The sequence below is a fragment of the Paroedura picta genome, chromosome 1 (genome assembly GCF_049243985.1).
Source record: "Paroedura picta isolate Pp20150507F chromosome 1, Ppicta_v3.0, whole genome shotgun sequence".
Classification (NCBI taxonomy): domain Eukaryota; kingdom Metazoa; phylum Chordata; class Lepidosauria; order Squamata; family Gekkonidae; genus Paroedura; species Paroedura picta.
This window is the reverse complement of record NC_135369.1, coordinates 90,297,970-90,315,546: the sequence shown is the minus strand read 5'-3', so window position 1 is coordinate 90,315,546 and position 17,577 is coordinate 90,297,970. Positions and strand designations below refer to the sequence as shown.

The 17,577-nt window shown below is 45.2% G+C and overlaps 1 protein-coding gene across 3 annotated transcripts in view; it reads right to left on the bottom strand.

Annotated features, from left to right (window-relative positions):
- RPS6KA2 (ribosomal protein S6 kinase A2) overlaps positions 1-17,577 on the bottom strand; it is a 304,496-nt gene that overhangs the window by 150,305 nt on the left and 136,614 nt on the right. Inside the window, exon 1 of one of the 3 annotated variants that reach the window (XM_077347789.1) lies at positions 17,078-17,493. The exons of the other annotated variants lie outside the window; for them this stretch is intronic. Within the exon in view, the coding sequence (XP_077203904.1) occupies positions 17,078-17,176 (99 nt within the window). The 5' untranslated portion in view covers positions 17,177-17,493. Of the gene's footprint in view, positions 1-17,077; positions 17,494-17,577 lie in introns of those variants that run through there. 3 annotated transcript variants of the gene reach the window in all.

The window sequence follows — 17,577 nt, the reverse complement described above, 5'->3', positions numbered from 1 at the left end:
CCTCCCCTATTTACAATCAAAAGTTTGCCTGGAGAGTAGGTGGGGAGGAGGCTCAGAAAAATGAACATCTGATTTCACTCACTCTACACAACCTTGTTGAAGTTTTTGACCTTGGACGTACTACCATGCCTCCCTGCCACATCTGCAGAAGTGTCATATAGCCAGAAGTGCAGCTTCCAGTAAGGCAATAACACCTCCAAAGCAGTTTTGGACAGGGAAAATGGCACAGGAATCCTCTTCCCCCCTAAACCATAGTTCCCAATCTGAATCAGGGCCCACTTGGTAAGGGTAGAAAGGTCTATCCTGGCCTCATGCTACTGACTGCCACCACAGGCTGGATTTTGGCACATAGTGGCAGCCAGAAATGTGAGATGACTGTAGGCCACTTGCCCGCCCCACCACCACGCCCCGAGCTTCAGAGCAAGCCAGGAAGCCCACTCCTACCTCATGTTACTGGCTACCACATGCCAAAACCCAGCCCTCAAACTACTGGCTGCAGAGGGCCAAAATACAGCTTACAGCAGTGGCCAGTAGCCTAAGCCCTCTCATCTATCCTCCACTCACCTCAAGTTCCAGAGCAGCCCAGGGGGGCCACCCTCATGTTGCTGACCACTGCATAACAAAATCTAGCCACAACCACCACCACAGACAGGATTTTGGCACACAGCAGTGGTCAGAAGTGTGACACCAGAATAGGCCTCTTCCTCACCCCCCCCCCACCATGCCCTAAGGATCAGAGTGGTCCAGAGAACCTGCCCTTCCCTCACACTACTGGTTGACTTGGGCTAAAATCCAGCCATGGAAGCAGCAAGAAATGTGATGCTAGGGTTGTCTTCTTCCCCCCCATGCTGCAGCAACTACCAATGGAAAACTGATAGGAGAGGAGCCAGACAAGGTTTGAATGGCTGGGGCCCAGCCCCTCCAGGCCCATAACTGGCCACTGAGAGGGAGTCACTTGATCTGCCTGCCCAAATAAGGAATTAAATAAGGAAGAAATTCAAAATCCTGACGAGACAGAAACAGCATGCACAGGGTAGGGGGGTTCTTCCTGGTCACCATATTGGAATCCCTCCCCCCATGCTGCAGTACTATTAAGGGGCCCTTGTGGTACATGGTATCATAGAATCATAGAGTTGGAAGGAGCCATACAGGCCATCTAGTCCAGCACCCTGATCAACGCAGGATCAGCTTAAAGCATCTAGGATAAGTATCTGTCCAGTCACTGCTTGAAGACAACAAGTGAGGGGGAGCTCACCACCTTCTTAGGCAGTCAATTCCACTACTGAGCTACTCTGACAGTGAAACTATTTCCTCTGATATCTCCCCACATACATGTAGTTTAAAGTTATTACTGAGGATCCTATCCTCTGCTGCCAACAGGACCCAATCCCTTCCCTCCTCTAAGTGACAACCTATTAAATACTTAAAGACAGCAACCTCCTCTTCTCCAGGCTGAACATTCCCAATTCTTTAAGCCTTTCCTTATAGGGCTTGGTCCTTGTCACTGTCCTCTAAACCCTTTCAATTCTGTCCACATCCTTTTTGGGTCTGACCAATGCAGTATACAGAAAGACTATGACATGTTTAGTTGCAAGCTACCTTGCTGTGCCTTGCCTGTAAGGAAGAAAGTATGCTTCTGAGTATGTCAGAATGTTCGTTATTTTCCATAGTTAAACTCCTATGTTCATCTCTCCCATAATTTAGGATAAAGGCAAAAAAACTGTTGTAACAAAATGCTGAAGCAGGTTTAAGTTATAGAACCATTCACCACAGAGAAAGAAGTATTAAAGGGCTAGGGCAGTGGTTCTCAACCCTGGGGTCCCAAGCCCATTTGGGGTCATCTGGCCCCTTCTGTGGGGTCCCCAGGTTGGTTGCCACTGCTGTCGTGGCGGCTGGCAGTGGCGGCCAGTGGTGGCGGGCGATGTTGGCTGTAAGCAGCGGCAGGTGGTGGTGGCAGGTGGCAGGCAGTGGCGGCGGGCAGTGGTGGCGGCCAGAGGTGGAGGAACCATGGCAATGCCGCCCCGACTGTTGTGCACCTGTGCACACGCACGCTCGCATGTGCACACTGCCCATGCATGTGCACACGCCGACCCTGCTGCCGCATTTGGGGTCACCGAGTCGGAGCGGTTGAGAATCGCTGGTCTAGGGGATCATAATATCCAGACAGCATTGAGCCTCTCCACCTCTCACATTTTTGAGAGATGCTAAATGAATTTGAGCCAAGAATAACCCCTTCTATGAATGTCAAGGCTGCAAATATGATATACAGTACAGTGTGTTGGGTCTCTGATTACACAAATCTACCAACCTGGTATTGAATAATGTCTATGTTGGATGGGAGGTATTTGCAGGCAAGAGTAATTTAAGAATCTTTAATTTTAGCAATTAACATTTGGATTAATAGCTATATTTCATGATTCAAGGGGGAAATAAGGCCACATTTTTGGGGAAAGTGCTTGCTAGCTGGTTTTGCATGTGGGTGTCCGCACACAAGAAACACCATTTCTGAACCATGTTCTCTTTAATTCTGAAAAGTCTCCCACCTGTACCTCAGCCTTTCTCTGTCAGTAATTCTCCCACAGTGATCTAAGTTTAGTGATAAAATCATATCAGCAAATTCATCCTGCTTGTAACTCCCCCTCCCCATTTACACGATGAGAATAATGGAGCTTGTACACCAATGAAGGGGGAAGAACCACTAATGTTCAGCTAAGAAGGCTACCCAACAGTAAATATAGCTTGAGACTCTATTTTAAGAAAAACTCATCCAACTCATGGACATTGTTTACAGCAGGGGTAGTCAACCTGTGGTCCTCCAGATGTTCATGGACTACAATTCCCATGAGCCCCTGCCAGCAAAGGGAATGGGAATTGTAGTCTATGAACATCTGGAGGACCACAGGTTGGCTACCCTAGTTTACAGGATTCAAAAGGTTTATGAAGCTACAGAGTTGTGTTGGGTGAATTTTGTTTTTGGTGGCCTGTTTCTGTTGACTGTCTGTTATGTATTAATTACAATTAAAATAAAAAAATTATATTAAAAAAACACATGTTCAGTATTTCTATTGGTATGAATCACATTCTCTGTGATTCCTAAGAGAAAAATCAGAAAAGAAAAAATGGTGTAGTGTGCACAAACAGCATACGAAGCCCAACCAAATCGACTTCAGTGAAAATTGAAAGTAAGCATTCATAATAGGTCTGTCTGAGGTCTGGTTAGTTTAATGGTCATGTAGCTTTCTCATCATTTTTTAAAATAATGGCAATAAAATACTGCTAGATTTATCTTTCCAATCCTACCCCACCACTCATAGCTATTACACCACATTTGTATTTGTATTTGTATTTGTATTTGTATTATTTGTATTTGTATTTGTATTTGTATTTGTATTTATATTTGTATACCGCTGCTCTCAAATGTCTCGTGGCGGTTTACACAATCCAAAAGTACAATAAATCCCATTGAAACCCATTAAAACATAATTCAAACACAATACACAATATTAAGATGGTGGATAATAATATATAATCCACTCCCCTCCCCCTCTGTTCAGCATGGGTCTATCACTCTCTCTCTAGGAGCAAGGAACTCAGTTGGCTTCAGCTAGAGATCCACAGCAGACCATGCCAGGAACCCCTCTGGCCTCAACCATATGCCTGGCGAACAGTTACGTCTTGCAAGCTCTGCAGAAAGCTGACAAATCCTGCAGGGCCCGTAGCTATTTCAGGAGCTCATTCCACCAGGTTGGGGCCAGGGCTGAAAAAGCTGTTTCCTCCTACTTCTGAGGGAATGCAAGGGTCCCTTGTCAGGAGGAAATAACATTAGTTTTGCCTCTGAAGATGTAATAGCGTAATAGAGAACATATACATGCACTAGGTAGTGCCATCGCAATCATTAGGAAGGGAGAGCAAGAAGGGTGTTTGCAGAACTACATTTTGACCCCACCCCATGCAGAGGGGACACTAGTCTGAGACCATGAACTGTGTCATTTTAGAACATATTATGGGTCACATTTGAATATACATGGCTTCAGTTCTAATCCTTTGCATCTTCAGTTTAGTGGGAGGAGTATCTAACAACTCTGGCAGGAGGGCTAGAAAAAAAAAGCTCTGCCTCAAATATTGAAAAGCTGCTGTCGGTTCAGCAGAACCTAATGAGTAAGTTTTTCACATTACTTGTAAATAAACTGTTTCCTCCTTAGCTGGAAGATTTAGTGAAATCTACTGAGATCATTGAGATGCATCACATCTCTGGGAACTATTGTCTCAGAGCCATTGTTCTAGCACCCTAATGATTCAATTAGACACCAGTGCCTACAGGGAGCACCGCTTTACAAAGGAAAGAAGCAATTTATTCTTGAGTGACAGCTTGATAATAGTTCTTACTTTATATAGCACTTAAAAGGCTTCAATCCTAAATATAACACCTACACACAACAATTCAATAGGTCATGAGTACATGTGTGTCAAAAATATGATGCTGGCAGCATGGGAATATTGGCAGCTGCATATGTATGCCCACAGTGAGCTGCCAACTCACACAAACAGCACCTCTACAAGAGCATAGCCTAGTTGGAACCCAGGCAGTGGGTTCTCTCTCTCTCTCTCTCTCTCTCTCTCTCTCTCGTACAAATCATCACATTCAGCCAGTATGCAATGGAAGTTAGAAAATCTGGGGCTTGTGGATACACGTTCAAGTCCTGTTTTGATGACACTCAGCTTGATCCTAAACACACTGCATGTTGTAAGTTAGCATGTAGCTTGTCCCTCAAATCTGCTTCCAATACCAGGACTGCAGGAAGATGGAAATGTTCTTTCTTCATTTGTACTTTGATCTGTGCAGCAGAGATGAGGGGGTCGAAAGACCATCTCCAAAGACTGTGAGAAACATGAGAACATGGGTCAATTTGCAGAGTCAACTGCAAGAAAACTGTAGTTAGTGGAGGGATGTGGATGGATAAAGCCTTATTAAGCAGAAAGTCCACCTAAAGCTGAATACTAATAATTTCAGCAAAATATGTGCCTGTGCAAAAAAAAAAAAAAAAACCAACTTTGTTGGAGCAATTCTAGCAATCAGCAGGCTGATCAGGTGCCAGTGCTAGAGCAGAATCTACAACAAATAGTGGTTTACCCATATTTGCTGATGTATGTACTCCTCCCACATGGTTATTAATTTTAAATATGATTATCACAGCCGATTCAGCAGAGGAGGTTTCCTTTCAAAGACTTCTATTTATGAGCAGTTCTGCAGAAGCTTATCCTGAATACTGAGTATGGAAAGACACAAGCCAATTAAGAAACAACACTTTTGACTGCACAGTTCATTATTATGGTTGCAATAACTATGAGGGTAGTGCATTAAGTAGAAGAAAATATCACATGTACTATGCAAAAATATAACTGATAAGTTATTGAGAGAGTTTAGCTACCATTCTGTAATCATTCTTGGCAAAGTCAAAATAGTTTAACCTGATGTGAACCTGACCATGCAATATATATGCAATAAAGCAACTTAAAATATGAGCAGCCTTGAGATTGTTGAAATGGCATAGATGATGATTTTTAAAAATACTTCCACTAAATACAATTAATTAAATGCTGTGTGAAAAATAAAGGGTAATTGTCAAACCCAAATAAGCTGTAATTTACAAAATCATATTTTTTCTGTATGAATGCAATAGATGAATATTATTAATTAACTAGAAATTCAGCCTGGAGAAAAGAAGGTTGAGAGGGGACATGATAGCCCTCTTTAAGTATTTGAAAGGTTGTCACTTGGAGGAGGGCAGGATGCTGTTTCTGTTGGCTGCAGAGGAAAGGACACGCAGTAATGGGTTTAAACTACAAGTACAACGATATAGGCTAGACATCAGGAAAAAAATTTCACATTCAGAGTAGTTCAGCAGTGGAATAGGCTGCCTAAGGAGGTAATGAGCTCCCCCTCACTGGCAGTCTTCAAGAAAAGGTTGGATACACACTTTTCTTGGATGCTTTAGGATGCTTTGGGCTGATCCTGCATTGAGCAGAGGGTTGGACTAGATAGCCTATATGGCCCCTTCCAACTCTATGAATCTATGATTCTATGATTCTATGAGCCTATTGCACACAGTAATGCAATGGGTGCTAGGATGGGGCTGGAAGGGGCAGGGGACACGCGGGCCCCCCCACCTCCAGCAAGGGCCGTGGGTTGGCGAGGTTGGCGGTGGTGGTCCGGCGGCGGAACAGAAAGCAAAAGGCAAGGGGGCAGGGCTGGGACGTTCGTGAGCTGGTCAGGAGGCACTGTGTGTCTCCCGACTGGTGGGAATGGCAGTCCGGGGCCAAGGGGCCAATCGTTGCCCCCCCCAATCCCAGACCGAGCCCACCCCCACATCCCTTAGCCTTTTATTTATACTGCAGAGCAGTGTAAAGATACAATGGAATAATATTATGTTAATAGGAACAACAAAACATTCCCAGTTGCAATGTATGGCTGTGAATGTTGGACCATAAGGAAGGCCGAAAGTCAAAGAATTGAGGCTTTTGAACTCTGGTGCTGGAGAAGACTCTTGCGAGTCCCTTGGACTGCAAGGCGAACAAACCGGTCAGTCCTAGAGGAGATCAGCCCTGACTGCTCCTTAGAAGGCCAGATCCAGAAGATGAAACTCAAATACTTTGGCCACCTCATGAGAAGGAAGTACTTCCTGGAGAAGAGCCTAATGCTGGGAGCGATTGAGGGCAAAAGAAGAAGGGTACGATAGAGAATGAGGTGGCAGGATGGAGTAACTGAAGCAGTAGGTGCAAACTTAAATGGACTCCGGGGAATGGTAGATGAAAGCCTGGAGGATCATTGTCCATGGGGTCGCAATGGGTCAGACATGACTTCACACCTAACAACAACAAGGCACAATCAACTGTGAACAAAAAATGTGAATACTCCTATGTAGCAAAATTAGTATTCTTATCTGGAACATCTGGAACAATAAAACACCAAAGGAACAGATTCTGTCATTAATTTGGCATATTCCTAAGAAAGAAAACATAATTATACGTACTAATTATTCTGGGATAATGTGACTTAATTGCTAAGGACTAAAATTATATTATTATCTGATTAAATGAGTAAGTCTATCGGCCTTGCCAAATTAACGATAAATCAAATATTCCATCTTCTAGCCATTCTACAATAGTACATAGCAAGATTTTATGGAATTGTAAGGTAAAGGTAAAGGTATCCCCTGTGCAAGCACCGAGTCATGTCTGACCCTTGGGGTGACGCCCTCTAGCGTTTTCATGGCAGACTCAATACGGGGTGGTTTGCCAGTGCCTTCCCCAGTCATGACCATTTACCCCCCAGCAGCAAGCTGAGTACTCATTTTACCGACCTCGGAAGGATGGAAGGCTGAGTCAACCTTGAGCCGGCTGCTGGGATTGAACTCCCAGCCTTATGGGCAAAGCTTTCAGACGGCTGCCTTACCACTCTGCGCCACAAGAGGCTCTTTTATGGAATTGTAAAAGACAATAAATCCTCTGACACTTCACTGGATATATTCTTAGAATCATAGAATCATAGAGTTGGAACGGGCCATACAGGCCATCTAGTCCAACCCCCTGCTCAACGCAGGATCAGCCCTAAGCATCCTAAATCATCAAAGAAGAGTGTGTATCCAACCTTTGCTTGAAGACTGCCAGTGAGGGGGAGCTCACCACCTCCTTAGGCAGCCTATTCCACTGCTGAACTACTCTGAATGTGAATTTTTTTCCCTGATATATAGCCTATATCATTGTACTTGAAGTTTAAACCCATTACTGCGTGTCCTCTCCTCTGCAGCCAACAGAAACAGCATCCTGCCCTCCTCCAAGTGACATCCTTTCAAATACTTAAAGAGGGCTATCATGTCCCCTCTCAACCTCCTTTTCTCCAGACTGAACATTCCCAAGTCCCTCAACCTATCTTCATAGGGCTTGGTCCCTTGGCCCCAGATCATCTTCGTCACTCTCCTCTGTACCCTTTCAATTTTATCTACGTCCTTCTTGAAGTGAGGCCTCCAGAACTGCACACAGTACTCCAGGTGTGGTCTGACCAGTGCCGTATACAATGGGACTATGACATCTTGTGATTTTGATGTGATGCCCCGTTGATACAGCCCAAAATGGGATTTGCCTTTTTTACCGCTGCATCACACTGCCTGCTCATGTTTAGTTTACAATCCACAAGTACCCCAAGGTCTCGTTCACACACAGTGTTACCTAGAAACGTATCCCCCATCCAGTAGGCATGCTTTTCATTTTTCTGACCCAGATGCAGAACTTTACACTTATATTTATTAAATTGCATCTTGTTCTCATTTGCCCATTTTTCCATTGTGTTCAGATCTCGTTGAACTCTGTCTCTATCTTCTGGAGTATATGCCTGTCCTCCCAACTTGGTGTCATCTGCAAACTTGATGAGTAGTCCCTCCACCCCCTCATCTAGATCACAGCTCTACTCACCTCTCTCCAGTCTGATGAAACACCATTGACAACAACTCTTTGAGTGCGGTTCTCTAACCAATTCCCTATCCACTTAACTATCTGAAAATCCAGATTGCAGTCCTTCAACTTATCCATCAGAACATCATGGGGAACCTTGTCAAAAGCTTTACTAAAATCCAAGTAAATGACATCAACCGAATTTCCCCGATCCAGCAAACCTTTTACTTGGTCAAAAAAGGAAACCAGGTTGGTCTGGCAGGACCTGTTGGAGACAAATCCATGCTGACTTCCTTGGATCACCAAATTGTCCTCCAGATGTTTGCAGATCGCTCTCTTTAATATCTGCTCCTTTATCTTCCCCACAACAGAGGTCAGACTCACTGGTCTGTAGTTTCTCGGGTCATCCTTCCTCCCTTTTTTGAAGATCGGAATAACGTTTGCTCTCTTCCAGTCCTCCGGGACATATCCAGTCCTTAAAGAGGTTCTGAAGATGATGGACAAGGGCTGTGCAAGTTCTCTGGAAAGTTCTTTGAGCATCTCGGGTGCATTTCATCCGGACCAGGGGATTTGAACTCATCCAGTGCAGCTAAATGCCTCTCGACAACCTCTCTATCCATGTTAACCTGCCACCCAGACACTATCCTTTGGCTACGGCCATCTCTAGATGTACCTAAACACTTTGACCTGTGCGAAAAAAATAGATGTAAAATAGGCACTAAGCCTTTCTGCTTTCTCTGCATCCTCCGTTAAGAGTTTGTCCATCCACACCCAACAGTGGGCCTATTGCCTCCTTTACTTTACGTTTGCTCCTCACATAACTGAAAAATCTTTTCTTGTTACAATGGGCTTCCCTGGCCAATCTTAGCTCACTCTCAGCTTTGGCCTTTCTGATGATTGATCTACAGTGCCTAGTAACCTGTAGGTACTCTTCTTTAGAGCTCTGTCCTTCCCTCCATTTCCTGAACATTTTGCTTTTCTTTCTTAGTTCCTCTTGAAGTTCTCTGTTCATCCAAATAGGCTTCTTAGAGCTCCTGCAGTGTTTTCGTCTTACTGGGATAGTCAATGATTGAGCATGCAATAGTTCTTGTTTGAGTACTGCCCACCCTTCACATGCTCCCTTCCCTTCCAGCATTCTCATCTATGGTATGACACTCATCATGTCTCTGAGTTTATTAAAGTTTGCCCTACGAAAATCCAACATCCGCGTCTGGCTACAAGCTTCCTTGGCTCCCCATCTCAAAAGGAATTCTATGAGGATATGGTCACTTCCCCCTAGGGTCCCCACCTCCTTCACCTCATCCACCAACTCTTGCCTATTGGTCAGTATTAAGTCCAGTATAGCTGAACCTCATGTGGGTTCATCTACCAATTGAAAAATGAAATTGTCAGCCAGGCAGGTCAGAAAGTTGCATGACTGAGGACGCTTCACAGAGTTTGTTTCCCAGCACACATCTGGGAAATTGAAGTCACCCATGATGACAAGGTCCTGCCGCTTGGATATTTTCTCAAGCTGCTCACATAGTGCAGCATCCACATCCTCTCATTGGTCAGGCGGTCGGTAGCAGACACTAACCACCACACTCTTTGTTTTCCCCTCGCTTATTTTCACCCAGATGTTTTCCACTGTAGATATGCTCTCCTCCACTAGAATTTCCTGATAGGTAAGCCCTTTCCTCACATACAGTGCCACTCCTCCACCTCTTCGATCTATTCTGTTTTTTCTGAACAGTTCATATCCATCCACCATTACATTCCAGTCATGAGAATCATTCCACCAAGTTTCTGTGATGCCTACTAGATCATACCTTTCCATCAGCATGAGAAGTTCCAGCTCTTCCTTCTTATTGCCCATGCTTCGGGTGTTAGTATAAAGACATCTGAATCCTTTTACTTTTGGTTCCCTATGAGCTGGCCTTGCCGGTTGGGCTGCCCCCGATCGTTTTCCTTCCATACACTCCCTATGTTGATCGTCTCCTTCCCCTTGGGGCTTTAGTTTAAAGCTCTCCTGATGAATCTCTCCAGGTTCCTGCCAAACACTTTCTTCCCCAGTTTTGATAAGTGCAGTCCATCAGGTGCTAGTAGGCCTTCCTCAAGAAAGCCTATCCCATGGTCCCAGAAACCAAATCTCTCCTGCCGGCACCAACTACACAGCTAGTGATTCACCTCCATTATCTTCCTCTCCCGACGCATTCCTCTTCCCTTGACAGGCAAGATTGAAGAGAATACCACTTGTGACCCCATTTGCTTGAGCTTCCTCCCCAGATCTTGATAGTCTTTTTTAATAGGAGCGATGGTATTCAGGGACATGTCATTCGTTCCCACATGGACCATCACAAATGGGTAGCGATCCGTAGATTTGAGGAGTTTATTGCATGAGCAATATTAGGATTGCCAGCTCTGGACCAGAAAGTACCTCAAAATTTTAGGGGTGAAGCCTAGGGAAGTGGGGTTTGGGGGAATGGAGGGCCCTCAACAGGGTTTATGACTATACAATCCACCCTACAAAGCAACTATTTACTCAATGGTAACTGATCTTTGTCGCCTGGAGATCCATTATAAAAGTGGGAGATCTCCATACCCTACCTGAAAGTTAGCAACTCTCTTTCATATTCAACTGTTTATCACACAGATACGGAATGCTGTGAAGGAAACTGGAATATCATTTATATTTACAAGAATTATGACAAATGTAAACAAAAACACAAATGTGTCAAAAGGAAGAATTCCACATGGAAGAGATATGTACAAGCACAGGTCCTAAACAAATAGAGCCATGTGTGGTCATCATCTGTTTGACAACTCTTTTTTTATTGCACTCCAAAACAGAGTAACTCTGTCTAAACCCATTGAAATCAAGAGGTTTACTGTCACTCATCATGGGATTGCACTGCTCAGCACCCAGAGAAGCCAAAAATTCATGCAGTACAATTCTTTTTTTTAAATATTTATTGTTATCGTTATAAATATCAACATGTGAATATACCATAACCTTTTATATTTTATATTACAACTAGGAATAAAGCCCATTTTAAAGGAAAATAAAATGGGCGCTAGGGCGAAGGCTTCCCGGGGGACGGGGACGGGCGGGGATCGGCCCTTCAACCCCTGAGCATGGCCGGGGCTTCTCCTGTGGCCGGGAGAAGCCGGGAACCCCCTCCTGCGGCTGGGAGAAGGCTGACAGCCCCCTACCCGAGGCCGGATGATGGATGGGGCTCCTGCGGCCAGGAGAAGCCGGGAACCCCCCGCATGCGCGGCGCTTCTCCCGGCCGCAGGAGCGGCCTCACTGAGTTTATGATGTGGCACGGCCGCTCCTGTGGCCAGGAGAAGGTGGAGAGGGCCCTAACCGACCCCGGAGCATGGCCAATCTCTCACTGCCCTTGATAAAGAGCACCAAAATAATAGCCAATTGGACATTAGCTGTGAGGCATTTGCGAGTCACTTCACAGAAAAAATCTTGAGGCTTCGACATGACCTTCCTTCAACTTTAGATACAGAAAGGGATCTAGAGGCCCCTTGGCCATCTTTGGAGAGGACAATGAGTCACTTCAGACGACTGTCACAAACTGAAGTGGACAGGATGCTAGCAGCAACAAGGCCAACCACTTGCCCACTAGACCCATGCCCATCATGGCTCCTAAAAACAACAGACAGAAGAATAGGAGCTCCCCTCCGGGAAATAATTAACCTCTCCCTCTCAACAGGAGAATTCCCAGTGGGATTAAAAGAGGCAGTGGTACGCCCGTTACTCAAGAAACCATCACTGGCCATGCAAGACCCTGACAACTATCGCCACGTTTCGCACTTAGCGTTTCTAGGGCAGTTAGTTGAAAGGGCTGCTGCGGACCAAATATCAGCATTACTGGAGGAAACTTCAGCCCTTGACCCATTTCAGTTGGGCTTCCGGCCTGGACATGGGGTGGAGACAGCGCTAGTCACCCTGATGAATGACATCTGATGCCAGCTAGACCAGGGCGGGTCAGCACTGCTCATACTATTAGACCTATCGGCAGCGTTTGACACAGTAGATCATGAGCTCCTAGCTCACCGCCTCACCCACACCGGAATATGGGAAATGGCCCTCAAATGGCTGAATTACTTCCTCCAGGGCTGCGGACAGAGGGTAGTGATAGGAGAGAGAATATCTAACCAATACCAGCTCACATATGGAGTCCCACAAGGAGCAGTCCTCTCTCCTATCTTATTTAACATCTTTATGCGCCCTCTGGCTCAGCTGGTACGGAGGTTTGGGCTTGGCTGCCACCAATATGCGGATGACACCCAGCTCTTCCTCCTGATGGATGACCACCCTGACCCCCCACCCCCCAGAACCCTGGAAGCAGTGTCTGGAAGCAGTGACAAAATGGATCAAGCATAGTTGCCTGAAGTTCAACCCTACAAAGACGGAGGTCCTGTGGTTGGGTAGGAATGGACCATGGGAGGATGTGCGTCTGCCCACCCTGGACGGTGTGCAGCTCTCACCAAAGCACTCCGCCAGGAACCTGGGCATGATCCTGGATGCTTCTCTTACAATGGACGCCCAGGTCACAAAGGTAGTACGGCTGGCATTCTACCAACTCCATCAAGCCAAGCTATTAGCACCCTATCTGGACGCAAAGCACCTAGCCACAATGATCCATGTGATGGTCACCTCTAGATTGGACTTCTGCAACTCGCTCTATGCAGGCCTATCCAGAAACTACAAGTGGTGCAGAATGCTGCGACCAGGATCATGGAGATACCACATCCGGCCGGTACTCCAACAACTTGGCTGACTTCCAGTGGAATTCTGGATTATGCTTAAGGTTCTGGTAATCACCTTTAAAACCAGACACGGTTTGGGCCCAGTGTATTTGAGAGACCGCCTCCCTGCCTATACCCCCAAAAGAGTCTTATGCTCCACCACCTCCAACTGGCTGCGGATCCCTGGCCCCAGAGAGGAATGTCGGACCTCAACAAGGGCCAGAGCCTTCTTGGTCCTGGCCTCCACCTGGTGGAACGAGCTCCCTGAGAAGATCAGAGCCCTGCCCGAACTTCCACAGTTCTGCAGGGCCTGCAAGAGGGAGCTCTTTCACCAGGCATTCACTTGAGGCCAACCGATTTAGAACAGCTGCTGATCTCCCCAGCTGCCCCCCCCATGACTGAAAGAATAAGCCTCCCAATGTTACTGCTAATTGTTGTTTATATTATATGGTTTTGTAATCTTTTTGATACTTTATGAAAGTGGTTTTGATGTTACAGTCTGTATAATGTTCCATGTAAGTTATATAATGTTAAGTGTAAACTGCTCAGAGCTGCAAAGAAATGGGCGGTATAGAAATCTAAATAAATAAATAAGTGGGAGCTGGCTAGACTCACAACAAGACATTGAGGACATCTTATAAGATGCTTATGAGAGCCTAAGAGGTGGCAGTAAAGTTTTATGCAACTTCTATCATGTCCACAGGCTCACGCCCGACAATTATTTATGATAAATCGATTTCTCACTGCCTCTGAGGAAGGGCATCTTGGTCATCTTGTGGGGGTAGCTTTCACTGACAGAAGTGGATAGGTTGCTCATTTCAATGAAACTAACCACCTGCCCATTAGATTCCTGTCCTTACTTTGCTGCTCAGGCTGGTGTGGCCTGTGTTGAAGAAACTGTAACTGGATTACTGGGATCTGACCAGCCATGTCAAATTTATCTGTCCACCTGTCTTAAATTTATCATTTCTGAGGAAGGTGCTTGAAAAGGCAGCCATGAACCAACTTTTGGCAAAGATGAAGCTTTGGTTCTTGGCTCGTTTCAGTCTGGTATCTGTCCCAGTCATAGAGCCATGAAAGTCTATAGTAAATCTAGCCTCACTCTATCTACTTAGTGGGCTTTTGGGACCAGGATTGAGAAAGAGCTGCTGAAATCTTTCCTCAAAGGAATCCTCCAGTTTTAAATTTTTTTGACCAGGGAGTCCAATTCCATGGGCATCCAAACTAGGTGTCCCTATCCTCCATTGTTTCCAATGGGGGTGGGGAATAGCAAGGAAATACAAGCCCAGCAGAATGTCCCAGGAAATCTCTATGGGGAAGGGAGTGTTTTTTTGCAAGGCCAGGCCAGCAACAGTACAATACTGCCCAGCAGACTGTCCCAGAGAATCTCTGTAAGGAGGGTATTTTTGCAAGTTCATCCCAGCAGCACGGCCAGTACAATACTGCCCAGCAGAACCAGTGCCACTGTGGCAGTGCCAATCCAACAGGACCAAGTTCCCATCAGGGGATCTCTGGAATAGAAACTGAGGGGGAGGGGGAATTTCGCAAGGGACAGTGGAATCCCTGCAATCAATGAATGTACCAGTGTCAGCAGCAAAACCCAGTGCCAGCCAACTAGTGCCCAGCAGCACCTGACTACTCAAATTCTCTCTGCCGAATACCTGTCCTAGTTTGCCAGACACTGTGGATTAGCTGTCAATTGAAAACTCTGTTATCTCACTAAATTTTCTTCTTAGATGAGTTTTTTAAGCTAAAAAATCAGGCCAAAGTCTGACTTTCTTCCAGCTCACAGCCATATCAATTCCTCCGCAGCAGTGTCTGATCAATCAAAGGACTGATATAGAGGTAGAGTGGTATCTATGCCAAAATCCTCTACATTGGAAAACAGAGTGAAAACCAGTTTGATTCTATGCCAGAAATAATTATGACAAGAGCATTTAGAATTGTACCTCTCTGGTGCTACTCAACAGTTAAACTTGTTTGGGCTAAGCTATTGGTTCCTTTCAGCCTTTCAGTATTTAATGTTTCCATTAATATTGTATAGTTATTCTGAACCTTGTAGTAAGGCTTATTAACACTATAGGTCTTTTGCTACTCCATGTATATAGGTGGACAAAAAAGGCCATCTCACAATCAGTCATGTATCTCCTGACTCGAGTTTTCATTCACTTCCAACCTGAAATATTCTTGAAACTTCCCTCTAACAATACAGCAATGCCACACTCTTGTCTGAACTATTTCTTGTCATATTCATAATAATGGCTTTTGTTTAAAAATGCATTCCGAGAACATCACCTATGGAGTTTAACTTTTTCAAAGACCCCTCTCAAGATACATGACCAGTTGCCATTCTGCTTGCTGAAAGACCATGGAGTAGAGACCTTCTTAGTAGCACAAGTCCACTTCAGAAACTTGCAAGCTATTCACTTAGAATCCATTGCATTAAGCTTCTCCAAATTTGGGCAAATCAGTGCAAATCTCATGAAGAGTTTATGCCATTAAGGTCAGTGGAGCCATTTCTGTGTGGTAAACTAGGGAGAAGACCAAGTATTTATGTCAGTGCTGCTTATCTCTTGTGCAAGGAAAACACTGAACACCATTTAAATTAATCTTGCTTAAAATACAGCAGAGCTCTTTCCTTAGTGCAGAACCAGAAAAGGAGGAAGATGTATGGAAATTCTATTTTTCACATAACTCCTGTTCTAATTGTCTTAACCATTTCTTCAACTACCTTGACAGCTCCTTTGAAGAACAGTTTTTCATCAAGCAAAACTCCCAGAGGTAAATCCACTGAATGCCAATTTTGATCAATTCTGCCAGGGTTAATAGAACTGGCAAGGAAAATGCAATATAAACTACAAAGAATATCCCTTCACAGTCTTGCACAATTATTTGTTTCTCAGTTGCAGTCCTTGCAGACAGAAAAGGGAAATGAAAGAGCATTCATTTTGGTAGCTTTTGTATAAATGTGTGTGATGCTGCAGTTCTCAGAACCTCTTGTATCCAATTCCTTTTCACAACAGATGCAAAAATGTTGCAACACTAGGCTAAGGTGACCAGATTTGGTAACATTGGTAACATTGACAACATTGACCGGGGGGAAGGGGGGGTTCTTGATTTAAAATTTGGTCTATCTGGAGCAACAAAAAGTTTCATAGAACGCATAGAACGCAAAAATAGTATTGTAATATATATATATATATATTATTTCAACATAAGTACAATTTGCCAGGTACCTCCAGATGTCCCTCCAAAAGTGGGGCAACCTGGTCACCTAACACTAGGCAGGCCCACCAAAACAGACATAACCCAAAATGTTACTGATCTAGAGCTGCAAACATCTTAGATAACAGATCCAGAGGAACAGCTCTGTTCCTCTGTTGCATCCAAGAATATACAGGAGTCTCATAGCAGCTGGAAAACCAACACAATTCTGGCCCAACAAGATGCCACTTTTGAAGCTCACTTTGCATCTTGTCCACAAAAGCTTATGCGAAATTTTTAAGAAAAATAGTTTTGGGGTGCCATGAGGCTCCTGTTTATTTCAGACAACACAGTAAACTTTGAGTCACACAAGAACTTGAAAGATGCCTGTCTTGCTCTAACAATCCAAACCTTGGGAATGACTGCAGTGCTTGGTGCACCAAGTAAACCATAGAAAGAAATCAAAAGGAAGTTGGGACGATCTTTGCCTCTCCCGATTCTCTTTCATTCTCTTTCAGCTAGACAGCAACCTTTTCTTTTAGCTAAGCAACCATTTGGACCAATATCCCAAGACTCTTGTTTATGGCCAACTTCATCAGCCCAGAGAGAGAGCCTCTAGTACTTGAGGAGCAAACACCTCGGGAGTATGTTAGATAAAGCTGCTGAAGAGATATGTTTTTACCTCACATCTGCTTAGACTCGAGCTCTTTGAACGAGACTTCTTGCGGAGATACACCGAGAAGAACCGGCGCACTGTGAACTTCTTCATGTTCATTTCCATCGCCCCGGTCCGAGCGGCAGGGTCAAGGAGAGGCGGCTCCGCAGTGGCAGGGCAGAGCTAGGGCATTCCGCCCGTCTCCAGTGTGAAAGCCATCCGAGAGGGAAGCGGTGGGCGAGCCTTCCTTGGCCGGGAAAGGGTCCTTTTGGAATGCATCAAGCCCTGGGAGAAGCCGCTAAATCCATTAAAGGCGCCTCTCCCGAGCCCGCGAGGCTGGCAGCACGCGACTTGCTGGCCGGGAAATAAACGGTTTGTCCACCGGGTCTCCCCCGCCCGTGTTTACATTTCATTGCTGCAAGCCCAACTCTCTTCCTCTCCACCCTCTTTCCGCCCGTCCCTCCGTCCCTCCCGCCCTCGCCTTAGGTCCTACTACGTCCAATCGGAGCCGGCGTTTCCTGCCTGCA